This window comes from Bos mutus, chromosome 3, assembly GCF_027580195.1.
Source record: "Bos mutus isolate GX-2022 chromosome 3, NWIPB_WYAK_1.1, whole genome shotgun sequence".
Taxonomy (NCBI): domain Eukaryota; kingdom Metazoa; phylum Chordata; class Mammalia; order Artiodactyla; family Bovidae; genus Bos; species Bos mutus.
In genome coordinates, this window is record NC_091619.1 from 33999252 (window position 1) to 34019276 (window position 20025).

At 39.3% G+C, this 20025-nt stretch overlaps 1 protein-coding gene across 1 annotated transcript in view; it reads left to right on the top strand.

Annotated features, from left to right (window-relative positions):
* The window catches only part of VAV3 (vav guanine nucleotide exchange factor 3), a 441372-nt gene that overhangs the window by 206833 nt on the left and 214514 nt on the right, over positions 1-20025 (top strand). Inside the window, exons 5-9 of the mRNA XM_070367578.1 lie at positions 4006-4114; positions 7233-7325; positions 9886-9954; positions 12799-12902; positions 14531-14630. Coding sequence (XP_070223679.1) covers positions 4006-4114; positions 7233-7325; positions 9886-9954; positions 12799-12902; positions 14531-14630 — 475 coding nt within the window. The remainder of the gene's footprint in view (positions 1-4005; positions 4115-7232; positions 7326-9885; positions 9955-12798; positions 12903-14530; positions 14631-20025) is intronic.

Sequence of the window (20025 nt, forward strand, 5' to 3'; positions counted from 1 at the left end):
CTCACTGCATTGACTCCTACAAGCACCCTGCGTTGCTCCTCCAAGAACTTTCAGCTGGAGAGCTCTGTGATAGGAGCCATAGGGCCGGCCAGCAGCTCTCCTGGAGTAGGCTGCATTTGGATGGGCCACAAAGTCTAATATTTCAAATGTCCATCAAGAATGGTTTCTTATTGGGACTTCCCTGGAAGTCCAGTGGTTAAGATTCTGTGCTACCATTTCAGGGGGCCTGGGTTTGATCCCTGGTCAAGAAACTAGATCCCTCATGTTATGCTGCAACTTAGACCTGGAGCAGCCAAAAAAAAAAAGAAGAAGAAGAAGGATTTCTTTTTTTTTTTTTTGATTTTAAGTAGACTTTTTATTTATTTATTTTTTCTATTTAAAATCTCCTAGAATTTACTAATCTTCAGCAAAGTCATTACTGAGTGTCTCATTGAATTGGCTCTAGTCTTTATCAAGTGACTATAAAATTACTGGTAATATAATTAAATTCTTTGTGGTCTTAAAAAGAATATTATTATTTCCAGTGCTATGATGACATTTTTTAACCTCCATCATTTGTCACTTATCCTTACTCGTTCCTATAATCTTGCTCATCTTGTTCTGTTGATGTCAGAATTAGTCTGTAAGGATGCAAGTTTGGAGAAAACCTCGGTCCCCAGCCTGGCCGCCCTGGGAGATGCAGTCCGCTTCCTCTCTCCGCCTGGAGTTGGAGGTCTAAATGTCATGTGTTTCCTGCAGCTGTTGCATTTGAGTTTGCCATAAGGTCTTGATCTTCAGTCTTGGCTTTGTGATGAGCTCTGTGGCTTCACATACTTCACTGTCACCTTTGGGGGTGAATCGCCTGAAGGGAGGCCCCCGGAACAAACAGTGGTCTGCTCTGCTCTGCACTGCAGGGGGAAGCACTCTCTCCTGAGGTGGAGAGAAGCTGACGCAGGATGGCATGGGGAGCATGTGCGATGGCCAACCTGTACAGTGTCCTTGCTCCTCCAGCCTTCATGACCAGAGTGTCAGATGTAACCGTATATAGATGGCCTGGACACAGGAAAGTGAATGTGGATGGCTGGTGATCTACTGGCCATTTGAAAAATCACAGCTCCTTCCTTCATCTCCCTTCTTCATTTTATGCCAATCAGAAAGTATTGACCAAACTGTTAGCAAGAAACAGTTTTACTATGGGATTGAATAACAAAACCCAGACTGTTCCAGCCCAGTCGCAATGTGTGTGGGTGCATATGTGTCCCTTCTGCAATTCTTAGAGAAAAATCTGTGTGGATTTATACATATATGCCTCTGCTCTCATGGGAAATAGTCAATAGCAAGGATTAAGCAAGACGATGTCAGTTTTTGTTTGTTTGCATTTTGTTTTGTTGTTTTTGTTTGGTGGAGGGCGAGTTGGGGGGTCTGAGGCAGGAAATGGATTTCACAGCCTGTCTTCCTTCTGAACAGGATCCCCTTTGATATAGAACCTACTCCTTTATCTTGTTTTTAAATCTCAGTTCCTTCATGACCTCATCAAACCTTCTTATCCTTTGATGGGTTATGGAAAGTGCTCAAACCAGTTGAACTGCCCCACTGTTCTCAGATGAGGCTGCCCGCCTAAGCCCCTCAGTATGGAAATTCTGGAACTGCCGATACGACTCACCGTCTCCCTAGTTTTCCAGAGCAGAAAGCTGAAAAGCATCCTTCACCCCTTCCTCCCTCTCCCTAAGCCAGATTGGTCCCCAAGTCTGCTTGGTTGGACGTCACACAGTCTCGATGTTTCTCTCCTCACCTGCCTTTACCCTAGTTACGGTGCTCATCACCTCCGACCCATCTCCCTGTCTGACTTCTTCACTCTCCACACGACCCCTCTATAACCCCGCTATGGTCCCCAGTTGCCCAGGTAAGTTTCACCTCACAGAGGACAAGGCTCTTCTCAGATTGGTTCAGCCCTTCTCTGGATCTCCCCTCACTCACCTGGGCGGGACTCCACCCTTCACATCACCAGGCTCTGCACACCTGCCTGCCTTCACACAGCTTGGCATCCTTTGTCTGAATACTCATCCCGTCTTCTCACTCAGTGTGTCATCCCTGAGGGCAGCAACTGTGTCTGCCTCATCTGCAGCTATATCTCCTGAAACATGGTATTTATTCCCCAGATACATGTTGAGTAAATAAATACACTGCAGATCCAGTTCGGATGTAATATCTTCTGTGAAGCTTTCCCTGACTTCCTTAGTCAGAGTATTGCTCACTCTTTCCTCTGAATCATAGAATTCTGTGTTTCTGTGCTGTTTTCCACATTAGACTATGGGAGAGCCCTTGGATCTTCTGGATCTAGGCATTCTTCTGTATCTTCTGGGTCTGGCAATCAGTAGGTTCTTAGTAGAAATCAGGTAGGTGGGTAGACAGGAGGACAAGTCATCTTGGAATGAGTTTTCTCAGAGCAGAGTTCTCTGTATTGCTCTCCCTTAAGGCGCCTTTCTTTCTTCTGGGTATTTGACAGTTATTTTCTGTCAAATGCCTCCAAATAACTCTTCCTGACAAACACAGACAACCTTGTGATTGCCCCTACTTTGAAAAATGCTCTGAGTTGCACAGTGACATTTATACCTACAATGTTTTTATTTTTGTACGTATCAATTTATAATGTTCTATCTGCACAGGCCCAAGAGAAATGCTAAGGGCTGGCAGTATTGGAGGAGTGGAATTTCTTTTCCAAGAGAGGTTAATGCTTCTTTCTAACATACCTTAATTTATTAATCTCAGTTCTTTGGCATTGTTTGTTAGTAGAAGCTATTTATGGAGCTCTTGAACAGAAAGGAAAAAGTCTTGAGTAGTGATAGAATGGGTGACAGGTAGAAGCAGCTGTTTCTGCTTTGACTGAACAGGTTTACTGTCTCACATGAAGAGTTTAGGGACGATACATCAATCAGTCACTGTGGAAGCATTCATGGAAGCTTTAAAAGTAGAGATTATTTTCCACTGCTGGGAGACTAGCAGAAGAATTTAAAAGGCTTTTAAAAATGTCTTGTAGCCTTGGGACCTTTTCTTTAAGCAAAATACAAATAAAACAGATAAAAAAGGAATCTGACTCAAAGGGAACCTATGGGTATCCTTTGCGTGGCCTTGAAGGAACATGGTTTGAAAACTATTGCACTAGATATTGATGATTATAATCAACATAAATTACTGCTCTAAAGAGATTATTTATAACAGAGTAACTCCTTCCCAACTCCCCTGTCTTCTCCATAGTATATCCTTTAATACAGATGATGAAACTGAGACTTTTGTTTTTTGGCCAAGGCATGTGAGATCTTAATTTCCCAACCAGGAAATGAACCTGGGGCTAGGGTGGTGAAAATGCCTTGTCCTAACCACTGGACCACCAGGGAATTCCCATGAGGCCTTGACATATGAACAGCGGGAGGCAGTAAAATAGAGCAGGAAGAGAGGAGGATAGTTAGATAGCATCACTCACTCAATGGACATGAAGAGCACATTCTGGGAGGTCGTGGAGGACAGAGGAACCTGGTGTGCTGCAGTCCATGGATCCACAAAGAGTTGGATACGACTTAGCAACTGAACAACAATAACAATAATAAAGCAGTTAAAATACTCAGGGTGTAAGATAGCCTGAATTTTAAATCCTAGCTTTGCCCTGTGATGAGCTGTGTCATTCTGGGCAAGTCAAAGAATCTTTTGTTCTCTCAAAATGCTTGTCACTATGACTGACCAAGCAACATGCCTACCTGTTAACACAGTAAATGCTGGGCCTGGGCAAACGAGGATAATCCATGCAGAGTGGTGTAGGAGAGGCCCAGTGGGTGTTAGGTCATTACCACCACTGTCGGATTCTGTTGTTTGTCATTGTTCTTATCAGGAGGGACAGAACTGGAATGTGAGCCTTTCACTCGTTCCACTCTAGTTGATCGGGATTTTCTACTAAAATCCAGTAACCTGTTTCTCACTATTGTATTTACTGCATGATAGAAAATGACATTTATGTTGTACCCTTTGTTTCAGTGAAACCCACGTGGAAGATGAAGAGGGTCTGTACGACTGTGTATATGGGGAGGATGAAGGTGGCGAGGTGTATGAGGACCTGATGAAGGCGGAGGAAGCACAGCAGTCGGTAGGACTTTGACTTGGCTAGGACTTTTTTAAGTTACTCTGAGTATTTCATAAGCAAAGTGATTACTTGAAGGACTAATTAATGTAATAATTATAATTAATACAATATTTATGCTAAAATTAAAATTATAATAAATACAATAGTTATAATTAGTCTAACATCTGCTGGAGTCGCCTTTTTTTGTATCTTGCTTTTAACTATATAACCATGACTTATTAGTCTGAATTATTTTATTAGGAAAGTGATTATTTGAATGGCTAATATAATTATAATTAATAACATAAAATAATATTCATGTAATAAGTATATTAATTGCAATTGTAATGAAATGATTGTAATTAATATAATAGTTAAAATTATTTAGTAACTTCTGCTGGAATCATTTTTTGTTTTCTTTTTTATGTTTAAAAAGTGTTAGTCACTCAGTTGTGTCAGACTCTTTGTGACTCCCATGGACTGTAGCCTGTCAGGCTCCTCTGTCCATGGAATTCTCCAGGCAGGAATACTGGAGTGAGTAGCCATTCCCTTCTCCAGGGGATCTTCCTGACCTAGGGATTGAATCCAGGTCTCCCACATTACAGGCAGATGCTTTACCATCAGAGCCATCCCTTTTTATGTATAACTGTATAACCATGTGGAAGAGGCAATGGCACCCCACTCCAGTACTCCTGCCTGGAAAATCCCATGGACGGAGGAGCCTGGAAGGCTGCAGTCCATGGGGTCGCTGAGGGTCGGGCACGACTGAGCGACTTCACTGTCACTTTTCACTTTCATGCATTGGAGAAGGAAATGGCAACCCACTCCAGTGTTCTTGCCTGGATAATCCCAGGGACGGGGGAGCCTGGTGGGCTGCCGTCTATGGGGTCACACAGAGTCAGACACGACTGAAGCGACTTAGCAGCGGCAGCAGTATAACCATGACATACTATTGCATTTAGAGGCGTATGAACATGGTATTGGGCTTCCCAGGTAATGCTAGTGGTAAAGAACATGTCTGCCCAAGCAGTAGACACAAGAGATGTGAGTTCAATCCCTGGGTCAGGACGTGGCAACCCACTCCAGCATTGTTGCCTGGAGAATTCCATGGACAGAGGAGCCTAGTGGCTACAGTCCGTAGAGTTGCAAAGTGTTGGACACAACTGAAGTGCACAAAATGAGACATTGTGCAGTTCAGAACATCTATAGGGAATCTCTGGTCTAATCCTTTCATTTTACTAGTAGAAAAATCAAGTCTGAGAGGTAAAGGGCGTGCGACCCAGCTAGATAAAGCAGAGTGGCAATAGAGCATAATTTCAGGGAATCATAAAATTATACTGTTATGAAAGGAAATCTCTTACAAAGCAGATAAATCTACTTTAAATTTGATGTGGCATAAAATATATGTTAAAGAATATTTCTTCCTATTTGTTAGGAGTTGATATAAGGTATTTTTCTTTCTTTTGTTTCATTATACATCCCCTAGTATTTTTTTGCTGTTTCATAAACTTATTTTCAGATATTACCATAGTCAATATGAGCCCACAAAACTATCTGCATGAAAATATGTAAAACATTCAGAATTACTTTGAATGATTTTATCATCTGTAATTTGAAATAGAAAAGAAAAAGTCAGTTGCTTAAACTTTTATGAACATAGTCTTTTTTTTTTACACAAAAGTCTTTCTTCATGAGCTAGGTGTAGTTTAGGTTTCTTGAGTACTTTGATGAATTTGCTCAGCTCTCTTTGACCTCTTGCATTTAATAAAAGGCTGACAAGTTGTCTGATGCCCAGGTAGGGAGCAGCAGCTTCTGTGGGATGAAAACAGATTGGCTGGCCTGTGTTTGGTAAATGTCATAAATGTGTGCTTTAACCTGCTGTGCCAGCTGACTGGACACCTGTGGCGGCATTTTAAGTGTTTTAGGTGACAAAATATTGTCTGTGCCCCCTTAAATTATCAGCTGCCTTGGGCACCAGCAGATTCCTCACTCTCTTTCCCCAGGACTGTCTTCACTGTGCTGACGGTGCTGGGCTGTCCATGTCGCCCAGGGTGAGTGGTGATGATGGCAGAAGGCACAGGGCACGTCCAGTGCGCTCCTCAGGGTGTTAGGCGCTCCGCATGGGTTATCTCATTTACAGATCCTTGGGCTGGCTACTGTAATTTTGTTTTATAGATGAGAAAATCGAGACAGAGAAATTAGGTAACTTCTTCACAATGACAAGCTAAATGACAGTAAAACTGGTCCTTGAACCCAATTCTATCTGATCCCCAAACCTTTGATCTTCCTACCATGTTCTTCTGCCTCTAGTCTTAAACACTTAGTAAAAACCAAACACCAAGATGTGAACTCTTGAAAAAATATTTTAAGGTTTTTTTTTTACTTACCAAATATTCTTTTATGATTTTTGAGAGTTTTTCTATAGCACTTGTAAAGTATGCTGTACATTAAGAAAATGGTATTAGACCATTCATAATGTTTCCAGGTTGAGTTACATTTATAGTAAAATAGATGCTTCAGTTTAAAGAGAGTATACAAAGTATGTTTTTAATTATCTCAAACTTTTACATTTACATTGTTCAAAATTTTTTTAAAAGCAAAGTGTGTTAGTCATTCAGTCGTGTCCAACTTTTTGTGACACCACGCAGCCCGTCAGGTTCCTCTGTCCATGTAATTTTCCAGGCAAGAATAGTGGAGTGGGTTGCGATGCCCTTCCTCTAGGGGATCTTCCTGACTCAGAGATTGAAGCTGGGTCTCCTGCATTGCAGGCAGGTTCTTTACCATCTGAGCCACCAGGGAAGCCCTTTAAAAACAAAGATGCTTCACAAATGCAGTTCAATGTATCTTTAAGTTATTTGTGTTATTAGAATCGAAGGCCTGGGAATTCCCTGGTGGTCCAGTGGTTAGAACTCCATGCTTCCACTGAAGAGTACACGGGTTCCATCCGTGGTCAGCGGATTAAGATCCCACAAGCTGTGCAGCATGGCCTAAACGAAACAAAAGAACAAAAACAAACCAAAAAAAAATCATTATGTTGGAATGGAATGCTTAAAAATTAAGTAATTTTTATTTCTGTCTTCTACTGAAGAGATTAATATATGAATTTGATTAAATAATTTTAATTTGAAAATTCTAATTGTAGAAATGTCCAGAAAATGATATACGAAGTTGCTGCCTAGCAGAAATTAAGCAGACAGAAGAAAAATATACAGAAACACTGGAGTCAATAGAAAAAGTAAGTCATTAGGTATTCTCAATTTTCAAGCACAGTAAGTCACCTACATATGAACCTTCATGTTGTGAACTTTCAAAGATGTGAGTGTATGTGACAGTTCCTATATGCCAGCTGTTGGACTGTACTTTTTGAGGTACTGCACTATAAGATTAAAAAAAATTTTTTTTAATGTGTATATTATTTGTGTGAAAGGTATTATAAACCTATTATAGTAAAGTACTATGTGGTTGATTGTGTTAGGTGGGTACCTAGGCTAACTGTTGAACTTAAATTGAATTTACTCATGCGCTTTCAGAATGGAACTCATTTGTATGTCAGGGACTTGCTGTACTGCTTTGTATAGTTAATGCCTTAGGCTCAATGTTTCTGCAGTGTCTGTGTATTCTGATATTCAGTATAATTTTTGATTTAAAGATCTCAAAGCAGATTTATTCATCCCACAATCCCACAATGATTTATTGATTTCTTAGTGTCTGAATGGCCCTAATTTAGGGACTGAGGGTATAGCCACCAACACAACAAAACTCTGTAGTTCTCCTGACTCTCATGGGAGGGTTTATAATTTAGGCAAGTAAGTATGTCAGGTGGTGATAAGTCCTCTGAAGAAAAATAAGGCAGAGGAAGGGGATAGTGAGAGATGGGGGAATCTGGTGTTATCTTATGTAGAGTGGTAATGGAAAGCCTCTATGGTCAGGTCGTATTTAAGCAGACAGCTGAGTGAATTGAGGAGTGAGCCATGTTAACATCCCAGAGCGGACAATCCCTGGGAGAAGGGCCCTCACATGGGACAGTGTTCAGTGTACTTCAAGGAACAGCAGCAGGCCGGGAGGCTGAGGCAGACTGAGTGCAGGAGAGCGGTGAGATTGGAAACCTGGTGAGCGCCCACGGCACAGGAGGCATATGGGAACACCCGGCTAAAAGCTGAAGTGTTTTGAGTAGCAAAAGTAATGGGATCTAATGCAAGTTTTTAATAGCTCATTCTGACTCTTGTCAGGCAAGGGTGGAAATTGGGGGAAATGTTAGAAGAATATTGCAATAATAAAGTTGACAGAAAGTGATAGTATTGGTAAAGGTGGTAGAGAGTAGTCAGATTCTGAATAAACTTTGAAAGTAGAGCCCAGTGGATTTGAGGATGAGTTAGGTAAAGGGTGTATGGAGAAGAGCAATCAAGTACACCAGGTTTTTAGCATGATGACGATGGTGACTGAGATGGGAAAGGGTAGGTGTGTGATCATGAGTCTGCTGGGACCTGCTGAATTTGCGATACCTATTAGCTTCCAACGGGATGTGTTGAGGAAGAAGTTAGATATATGTGTCTGACATCTGGTGGAAAAGTTGAACTGATGTATAAACTGGGCCATTATCATTATGCAATGGTGTTTAAGGCCGTGGCACTAGAGGAAACCGCCAAGGGAATAAATGCTGATAGAGAAGAGGTTTAAGATCACTTCTGGTGACTTCCACATTTGGAGGCTAGGAGAATGAGAACCAGCAGACAGTTTGCAAGTTAAAAAAAACAAATAGATGAAGGTGTGAAAGAGTTGTTTAAGACAATGAGAGGGTAAATGTGCTGGGATTATATAGTGTGAAGGTTCAGTTGAGTTCTGTGATTATTTTTTGAACTAGCTATCAATATAGCTTCTGTTTAACTTTTTAGGTACAGGCACAAAATATATGGAAAGCTAGATTTAACCGGGTTTTCATTTTTCCAGAAAAAAAGAAGAGAGAGTAAGGGTATTTGCAGGATAGTGATTCTGATGATGGCTCATGGAATGTACACTGGGTAAGAAGGGAAGTGAGGATATGAGGAACTGTGGGATGATCAGGGGATGGGCAGATCCAGTGGGCTGGAGAAGCCTTTGGAGGAAGAGCTGTAAATGTGGGAGGGTAGAAGTCAGAGAGTTGCTTGCTTCAAATTAATTCTCTGGAGCATATGCAGTGGTTGGTAATGGCAGGGTCTTGGGCTATGACCACAAGAGGAGCTCAGCTAGAATGGGGCACAGATTGTTGGAGTTCAAGGAACCAAGAAGCCAGGCTATTGGAAGGATCATCTACATAGTTACTGAAATGGTCAAAAAGAAAGATGGAGTAGCAATGGACCAGAGATATGATAGGCCAGGAACTAGAATTCCCAAGGAATGAAAGGGAGTGGTCCCTAAATTTCATAAGCAGATTGTTTATCTCAGGGATCTAGAATCTCCACAAAGCATGTGAGGGATATTTTATATTAGTCCTCAAATATATCTCCAAAATGTTGCCATTGTTTGCCAATTCAGCCAATGGCATTCTCTCTTCTTTTTTTTTTTCTTTTCTTAATTTTAGAAGCATTTATAGGCCAAATCTTTTATTTCATATTTTAAATATGTTAACCTGTATTTATGTCTTATATCTCTGTTCAAATGTTGAATCTTTATGACAGAGAAAATAGTTTCTGCTTTTTTCTTGGTATTCAAAAAACTGATTAATTTTCAATAAATATTTATTGCTCCTTGATGAAAAACTGTCATATGGATTAGGATAAGTTGTGATTAATTATTACCTCTCTCTTCTCTCCTGGTAGTATTTCATGGCACCATTGAAAAGATTTCTGACAGCAGCAGAATTTGATTCAGTATTCATCAACATTCCTGTAAGTAAAAATCGCTAGTAAAAATGGAGCTACACTTCTATAAAATCTTTATTTACGTAGTGGCTCTCTACTTGAACATTATATTCTCTAAGAAATTTAACCCAATTTTCTGCCTCCTGAGTTCTTATAGTCTTATTTTCTGGAAATAACTGTCATGTCATATTGTCAACCAAAAATCAATCAAAATGTATGCTGAACACAAATGAATAAGACTCATGTACTTAATTGTTTGTCATGACAAGGTAGCCCCAGTGAATCCCTGGTGTTACAGTCTCTTTGTCTCATGGGAGTTCCCTTCTGCCCCACTCCTTGCTCTCTCATTCTCTAGCCCCTCGACCCCATCTTACAGACACCGTCCTGGCTTCATCCCGCTCTTCCACTTACTGCCATTCCTACAGTTCCCTGTTCTCTGCTTTTTGGTGTTTTCTGCTTCTGGTTGTAACATAATAAACTTCCATTTCTGAAATACACCGTTTCCTTCTAATAAAATAATCTATTTTAGTGATAAGATGTGAAGAACTTTTCTTCACATTTATACAATCATTACAAATTTCAGGGTACCTTACAATCCTAAAAGAATATTTACCAAGAAGCCTAGAAGCAAGCCAAGTGCAATACTGTATGCGGTCTTGCTAGGCAAGATTCAACTTCTTAGTCCTCTGGAATTGGCCTTGGTTTTAACATATAACTTTTATATACAATACATAAGCTTTGATGTACAGGCTTGCTTGTATCACCTGTGAGGTCCCTAATATTTTGATTCCTTTATATTTAGCGTTGCTGTGCATGAATTGATGAACTGTGGCATGTTGTCCTTGTCCCTGATTATGGCCACATGAAGGCATTCTTATTGATTTGTAACACAGAAGGAAGAAAAAGCTCACGATTATCAAATGAATGTTTAGCATAAAACAAGCCACACAGGAGGTTCCTTAAAAAACTGGAAATAGAACTGCCATATGACCCAGCAATCCCACTGCTGGGCATACACACCTAGGAAACCAGAATTGAAAGAGACACGTGTACCCCAATGTTCATCACTGCACTGTTTATTATAGCCAGGACATGGAAGCAACCTAGATGTCCATCAGAAAACCAATGGATAAGAAAGCTGTGGTACATATACACAATGGAGTCTTACTCAGCCATTAAAAAGAATACATTTGAATCAGTTCTAATGAGGTGGATGAAACTGGAGCCTATTATACAGAGTGAAGTAAGCCAGAAAGAAAAACACCAATACAGTATACTAACACGTATATATGGGATTTAGAAAGATGGTAACGATAACCCTGTATGCGAGACAGCAAAAGAGACACAGATGTATAGAACAGTCTTTTGGACTCTGTGGGAGAGGGCAAGGGTGGGGTGATTTGAGAGAATAGCACTGAAACATGTATATTATCATATGTGAAACAGATCGCCAGTCCAGGTTCAATGCATGAGACAGGGTGCTCAGGGCTGGTGCACTGGGATGACCCTGAGGGATGGGATGGGGAGGAAGGTGGGAGGGGATTTAGGATGGGGAATACATGTACACCTGTGGCAGATTCATGTCAATGTATGGCAAAACCAATACAATATTGTATAGTAATTAGCCTCCATCTAAAATAAATAAATAATAAAAAAAGAGAAAACAGATAACCAACAAGGACCTACTGTATAGCACAGAGAACTATATTCAGTATTTTGGGATAATCTGTAAGGGAAAAGAATCTGTAAAAGAATATATATACGTGTGTGTGTGTGTGTGTGTGTATGTATAACTGAATCACTGTGCTATATACCTAAAGCTAACACAACATTGTAAATCAACTATACTTCAATAAAAAATAAATTAACAAAAAAAACAAGCCACACATTCTAGGAAGATAAGTATCAAACCAGTTATACGCAGTCACCAGAACTTAGGACCTGTTTGACAGTCCTTACTCTAATGGCTTTTCCATGCTCCTCAAAAAAGTGATAGAGGAAAAAAAATAGTGATGAGACCAACATATTTGTGCTGTACTTATACCTGCTGAGGAAAGGTATGCCCTGCAGTCAATGTACGCTGCAGGCTACATGGGAAGAGGTGGTGGGAGAATTGACACTTTGACTTGAATCTCGTCGTTTCCCAGCTGTGGTATGCATTTTACCGTCTAACTGAAAATGACTTGCTTATCAGGAAAAATGTGAAATTCTTGAGTTTTGAGTTGCCCTATTAAACGGCCTACTACAATGTATTTGCTGCTTATTTATGCCATTAGCTGTCTGGTTTCAAGTAATTTAGTCTGATGATTGTTAGCTTAGCTCCAGGACACCACTAATTGACACAAGTACAAATCTACATTTTCATGTCCCAAGGACATGAATCATTACTTTATCCTGTCAATAAAACATTAAGCATTTGGATAGTTTTATTTAAAATTTTAAAGTGATTATAAAATGAAAATGAACTGTACATATTTTAATACAAGGAATAAATTACCCTTTAATAACTAGTGAGATAATTTCTCTTTCCACAGGACACTGACATTTTGAGTCAGATCTGAAATGGCTATTTCCCATGTACATGGCCTCTCTCTTCTCTCCCTCTCTCCTTCCCTTCCCCTCTCCTCTTCTCCTGCCCTCCTTACCTTTCTGTTTCCCCTTCTCTTTTCTTCCTCTTCTCTCCCCCCTCCCTTTTCTTCCCCTCCTCTTCTTCCTCTTTTTACTGATGGGAGCAGGTTTATATATTGAGGGCATTCAGCATATCCTTGAGTGGCAAGTCTGGCAACAATAGGGATGCTGGGCTCCAGGTGATGGTTTGTTTTTTTTTGGTTCTGATTCCTAATTTCTCTTGCTGTTGTTTTCTTTTCTAAGGAACTTGTGAAAGTTCATCGGAACCTAATGCAAGAGATTCATGATTCCATTGTGAATAAAAATGACCAGAACTTGTATCAAGTTTTCATTAACTACAAGGAAAGGTAACTTTTGGGTTTTAAACTTCGTGGCTATTAGTTTGTAATTACAGTCAGGGTTAGTATTAAAGTTTCTCATAAACAGCTGTAAATATGGTTCATTAAGATACTATGTGCAAAGTAATTAGAACATGGGACAGTTAATCTCAGGGTGGTGGTTGAGCTCTCTCTATATATACCAGGAAAAAAGAAAAAGAAAAAAAGAGTTCAAGTTTTGCACTGAAAACCAGAAAGTGTAGGTTCTTGTACACACCTATCACTCTTGAGTCCTGTACATAGACTTCAGGAGGTCATCTTAACTCTCTGAGCCTCCTTTTCTTAGTCCGTAAATGTTAGGGGTACATTAGTTGGTACTTACTGCTTTTTCCAACTCTAATAGCTTATAATTCTCTATTTTGGAGTATTAGATTCACAGGCAAAGTCAATTTCTCTTTCGGAGTTTGAAAAAAATCTTCTGAGCAATTCACATGAATTAGAAGTACCAAGGAATTTTGCTTAAAATATAACACTCTCTTTTTGAATCAAGCCCTATAGTTCATAGTACCCAGAAGTGGCTAATTAACTGCTTTGCGTCAACATTAGATAAATATTAATGTGGTATTTTTTTCCACCAGAGAGCTACAAGAAACAATAAATTAACCAGACTCTCTGCAAAAATTGTTGTCACTCCAGAGATACCCTTCCTGAAGTAGACTCAGACCCCATGCAGTATGAATGGTCTCCTACCCAGCACAGCTCAGGCCTCGCATTCCCACTTTTCAGATAATGTATTTTTCTTAATTAAAAAGTGGGAAGGAGTAGGAAGTTTATTAATGAGTGGAGCTTTAACTAGTGATTACAGTGAGATTGTAGTAGAAAATAAAACTGTTCCTGAGTGAGCATAAACAGTGTAAAAGTTGATCTCTAATAGAAACTTGAACAGAAACTTTAATTTTGTTTTTGATGTATATATGTACTCCAATAGTGTGTGTGTGTGCATGCTAAGGGTCTGACTCTCTGCAACCCCATGGGCTGCAGCCCTCCAGGCTCCTCTGTCCATGGAATTCTCCAGACAAGAATACTGGAGTGGATTCCCATTTGCTACTTTAGGAGATCTTCCTGACCAGGGATAGAACCTGAATCTCTTGTGTCTCCTGCATTGGCAGGCAGTTTCTTCACCACTAGCACACCTGGCAAGCCCACTCCAACAATATGAACAGTCATTAAGTTTGATTGTAAAATCCACCTGCTATGACAATTGTACATGGAATCAATTCCATTCAAATTTGGAAATTAAAAATAGTCACTTTTAATACCATAAATATGAGTGACCCTAATTCTGGAACTGTATGTGTGCATGTGCTCAGTCACTAAGTTGTGTCTGACTCTTTGTGACCCCATGGACTTAGCCCGCAGGCTCATCTGTCCATAGGATTTTCTAGGTAAGAATGCTGTGAGTGTGGTGTGTGTTCAACAAAACGAGAAAACTGAGGTTCTGAGCAATCTGTCCAGGGTTACCTAGAAAGTAAGAAGTGCAGGGTGAGTGAGATTTGCTTTGGTTATAGGTAACTGTGGATTTAAGTAGATGGATTTCCTCTTCTACTTTAATCTTGCCTTTTTGTCCTCAGCTTCCTTTCTCTATCTTTTCCTTTCAGGTTGGTTATTTACGGGCAGTACTGCAGTGGCGTGGAGTCGGCCATCTCTAGTTTAGACTACATTTCTAAGACAAAAGAGGATGTCAGACTGAAATTAGAGGTGCCTGTTTATTTTTTGTTTGTATGTGTCATAGAGTAATATAAACTATAACAATATATTTCTTCTTGTGATCATTGCAACTGTAAATTTCCATGAATTCTAAGTGTGATTTCATAAAATATTAGATAGCCCTCTAAAATAATAATGTGGCAGTAATTATAACAGTAGTAACATAGATTTATGGCTTTTTTATATGGATTATCTCATTAGGCCCTCATGACTGTCAGATACATACAATTAATTTTCTTATCTTATGAATAAGGAAGCCAAGGTTCAGAGAGATTATGAGTAATTTACCCAGGGAAGTAAAAGGTACAGGGTGAGTAAGATATATGTGAGATAATCTATACATAGATTTAAATTGTTTATTAAAAATATAAGATATTTATGGGCAGGTGTATAAAAAGGGCATGGATATTGCCCATAAGAAGTAAGACAAGACACATACACATATGGTGAGATTAAGTAGTAAGCACTCTTTGCCAGGGCTCCATGAGTAAGACTGAGTAATTACTTTAGTATGGTTAGACTATAGAAGATTTATCTAAAGAGGTGGCATTTGAATTAGGTCACTAATGAATGGGGTAGGTCTTGATAGGTGAGATTCCTTGTAGAGAATTCTGTAAGAATTGGTATGTCTTAACCAGAAGAGTCAGGAAAGGTTGAGAAATGGCAAGTAGATCAGTATGAACAAAGCACCTGGTAATAATGGAAAATAAGTCTGGAAACTGTGTTGTCATTTTTTTTTTTTTTGTACATCTTTTTTTCCCCCATAAGAAGGATTTGCAATTTCAAAAAATTTTTGAAAAATGATTATTTCTGTGTTATATGAATTGTCATTTCAAATATATTATCCATATGTTTGGATCTTCTTAAAGTTCAGGTAGAGATGTATAATCCATTCTTGGGTGACTGTGGGTGGCTTGGTTGGCCCTCTCATACCCTCCTTGCTGCTGATTGTTGGGTTTAACCACAAGGTCAGGTGATAAACAAGGAAAAATAGAAGATTTTCAAATGACAGCCCCTTCACTGTTGAGCATATCTGGTCTGATTTCCTAACTCATAATTCCCACAAAGGGGAGCTATTGGTGAGAAACTTTGCACATCAACAGGCTACCAGGTAACTGTACTAATTTTATATCATAGATCCTTTCTTACCTCTTACAATCCCTTGATGATGTGGATCTTGTGTTTGGAGATGTTTTGAGTCACCACTGAATGACATCCTTACCACCTTATTAGCTCAAAGGGCTTCTGCTCCTCTTTTTTTTTTTTTAATTATTATTATTATTTTTACTTTACAATATTGTATTGGTTTTGCCATACATTAACATGCATCTGCCTCGGGTGAACACGTGTTCCCCATCCTGAACCCCTCTCCCACCTCCCTCCCCATACCATCCCTCTGGGTCATCTCAGTGCACCAGAGCACCGAGCCTCATAAGTTTAAAACTGTAGGACATCTTGAGTCAAATTAAAATATGATGGTCAAGTTAAAACTTTACAACTTACACAGTGATTACCTAATGAAGCTACCATTAAGGCAGTATTTTTAAAATAAAGATACATAATTTTCATTCAAGAGAAGAGTCAGCAAGTGGACAATCAAACCTTCATTATATTCTCAACATTATTTTTGAATGTTACTCTCCCTTCTTTTCAGAGTCACTGTCAAAATCCTGCCCAATAAGCACACCTTCAATCTCTAGAGTTATAGTTTCTATAGTCATTGTAAATCTTAGGGAAAGAGAGACCCTCAGACTGAATTTGAAGGCTGAGTGTGAGGTGATGCTGGTTGTCTTTTCCCCAGCTGAAATGCCCCTATTTCTAACCATGGGCCTGATTTGGAAATATTTAATCAAATACTTACTATAAGCCTTCAAAACATAGTCTTTGCTAAAACCGTCTTCTGCAAGTCCCAGCATGGGAGCGGGAAAGCTCCTTTATAATTGGTTTCTTTGTGCCTCCCTCATGTTTTCTGTTTTGTGGTTATTTTTATTCTTGATGATTTCTGCCTTTTTTCACCCTTATTGTAGAACCAAAGTAACATGGGGTGAAGGGTAATGGAGTCCCATTACCTTGCTCTAAAAGGTAGCTCATCCCTATTCCAATTTCTTTTCTATTAGGATTAAGAGTTGAGGCCAAGCACTTGACTGGATGTTGTGGAAGAATCATTTCTACCCTTTATTTACTTTCAATACTAATAAACATTTTACCTTTATGGGGTCTCAGCCCCCCAACTGTAGTTAATGCCAGCAGTGTTAGATTCTTTACTTCTTGAGCCTATAACTTAGAACTTGAATTAATTTTACCCCAAAAGTTTTAAACTGATTTCCATACATAAAGTGAATTTTAAATGTATATCATTTTCATTCTTAACACTGTGTTAAGATGGCATAACATAACAAGTGTAAGATACAACCTCAGTTTCCAAGGAACTTAAAATGCAGCTGGCAAAATGAGACCCATTCATTACAATAATATTAGCAGTTTGACCTCCTATTTGAGACTTATGATCCAGAACTTGTTACAAGCTATGGAAGCAAGAAATCAGTGAAATAGTTATCCATCCAGTGAACCGCAGCAATTTACAAGACATAAGCTAACATGTCAGGATGTGTCCCCAGTTCCTGCCTGAGAACTCTAGTCAAACACACAAACTCAATATGGTCATTGGAGCTACTGGTGTTTGTTTCCGTAGTCCTGATAATATATCTTCCATGTTCTGGAAAAGCTAAGTATGGGCAAAATGGAAACAAGAGTATTGTCTTGAATACAACTCCTTCCATGAACTGGAAAGTTCCTTGGTCTTGGTTATGTAATTGTCTTAGGATTTTGGACTTACTAGGTTGCTCACAAATAAAAATATTTTTATGGCACCTTGCTTTTTTTTTTAATGAAATCATGAATATGTGAGTGACAGTAAAATCAGAAAATCAACCTGTTCAAGGTCATACAGCCAAGAGTTGCCAAACTTGATTTAAATTCAGGCTTTGACACTACAAATTCAAAGTACTCTCCTTAAAGTTGTAGTTAACATCAAAAGAATGAGACAGTTAATACTATTTTTCAGTAAACTTTTAAGAAAGTTGAGTGTGAGATTAAAAAAATAATATTGGCGGCTTTAAAAACTTTGAATTTGGTAGTGGGTTTATATTTTAGCAAATTTTTGGAGTCAGTCATTCGATTTAATGCATTTCAACTAACAAATTCTTAAGAGGTATAAAAATATATTCAGTGTAGTCACTCAGTTCTGACTCTTTGCGAACCCATGGTCTGCAGCATGCCAGGCGTCCCTGTCCATTGCCAACTTCCAGAGGTAGTCAAACTCATGTCCATTGAGTCGGTGATGCCATCCAACCATCTCATCCTCTGTCATCCCCTTCTCATCCTGCCTACAATCTTTCCTAGCATCAGGGTCTTTTCAAATTAGTCAGTTCTTTGCATCAGGTGGCCAAAGTATTGGAGTTTCAGCTTCAGCATCAGTCCTTCCAATGAATATTCAGGACTGATTTCCTTTAGGATGGATGGTTGGATCTCCAGTCCAAGGGACTCTCAAGAGTCTTCAACACCACAGTTCAAAAGCATCAATTCTTCGGCGCTCAGCTTTCTTCACAGTCCAACTCTCACATCCATACATGACTACTGGACAAACCATAGATTTGACTAGACAGACCTCTGTTGGCAAAGTAAGGTCTCTGCTTTACAATAAGCTGTCTAGGTTGGTCATAGCTTTCCTTCCAAGGAGCAAGCATCTTTTAATTTCACGGCTGTAGTCACCATCTGCCGTGATGTTGGAGCCCAAGAAATTAGTCTGTCACCGTTTCCATTGTGTTCCCATCAATTTGCTATGAAGTGATGGGACCAGATGCCATGATCTTAGTTTTCTGAATGCTGAATTTTAAACCAACTTTTTCACTCTCTTCTTTCACTGTCATCAAGAGGCTCTTTACTTTTTCGCTTTCTGCCATTAGTGTGGTGTCATCTGCATATCTGAGGTTATTGATATTTCTCCCGGCAATCTTGATTCCAGCTAGTGCTTCATCCATTTCAACATTTCTCATGATGTACTCTGCATGTAAGTTAAATAAGCAGGGTGACAATATACAGCCTTGACGTACTCCTTTCCTGATTTGGAACCAGTCTATTGTTTGTTCCATGTCCAGTTCTAACTGTTGCTTCTTGACCTGCATACAGATTTCTCAGGATGCAGGTCAGGTGGTCTGGTATTCTTATCTCTTTCAGAATTTTCCACAGTGTATCATGATCCATACAGTCAAAGGCTTTGGCATAGTCAATAAAGCAAGTAGATGTTTTTCTGGAACTCTCTTGTTTTTCTGATGATCCAACAGATGTTGGCAATGATTCTACTGCCTTTTCTAAATCCAGCTTGAACATCTGGAAGATCACGGTTCATATACTGTAGAAGCCTGGCTTGGAGAATTTTGAGCATTATTTTTCTAGTGTGTGAGATGACTGCAATTGTGCGGTAGTTTGAGCATTCTTTTGCATTGCCTTTCTTTGGGATTGGAATGAAAACTGACCTTTTCCAGTTCTGTGGCCACTGCTGAGTTTGCAAATTTTCTGGCATATTGATTGAAGCACTTTCACAGCATCATCTTTTAGGATTTGAAATAGCTCAATTGGAATTCCATCACCTCCACTAGCTTTGTTCGTAGTGATGCTTCCTAAGGCCCACTTGACTTCACATTCCAGGATATCTGGCTCTAGGTGAGTGATTACACCATTGTGATTATCTGGGTTGTGAATATCTTTTTTGTATAGTTCTTCTGTGTATTCTTGCCACCTCTTCTTAATATCTTCTGCTTCTGTAAGGTCCCTACTATTTCTGTCCTTTATTGTGCCCATCTTTGAATGAAAAGTTCCCTTGATATCTCTAATTTTCTTGAAGAGATCTCTGTTCTTTCCCATTCTATTGTTTTCCTCTATTTCTTCCTGACTGAGGAAAGTGTTCTTATCACTCCTATATAAAAATATATTAGGAAAGATATTATATATTTAATGACAATAATGAAAAGACCCACAAAGCACAGAGAGATAGAACAGTTTTGATTGAGACTAACACCCTAGAAGTAAAGCTCTTCAAGACGGTGGTGGATTTTGCTGGAAATTAGAGAAAGCACATGGCAGCTGGTGAGAACCAAATGAACCAAAGTCATGATGGTGGGGAAGGCACATAATGGGTCTGATGAATGCGACTTGTTCTTGATTCCTGATCCATAGGCCTGCTTGGAGAGACTGGTGAAAGGTTAAGTGCTAAGTGGAAGAAGATGCTGAAGGACCACTAGAGAAAATAATTTCCATGTGTAGAATAGGTCTATGTATATATTCTTATTTAGAGCTGAAATGATGCAAGTTTTGTTTGTTTGTTTTG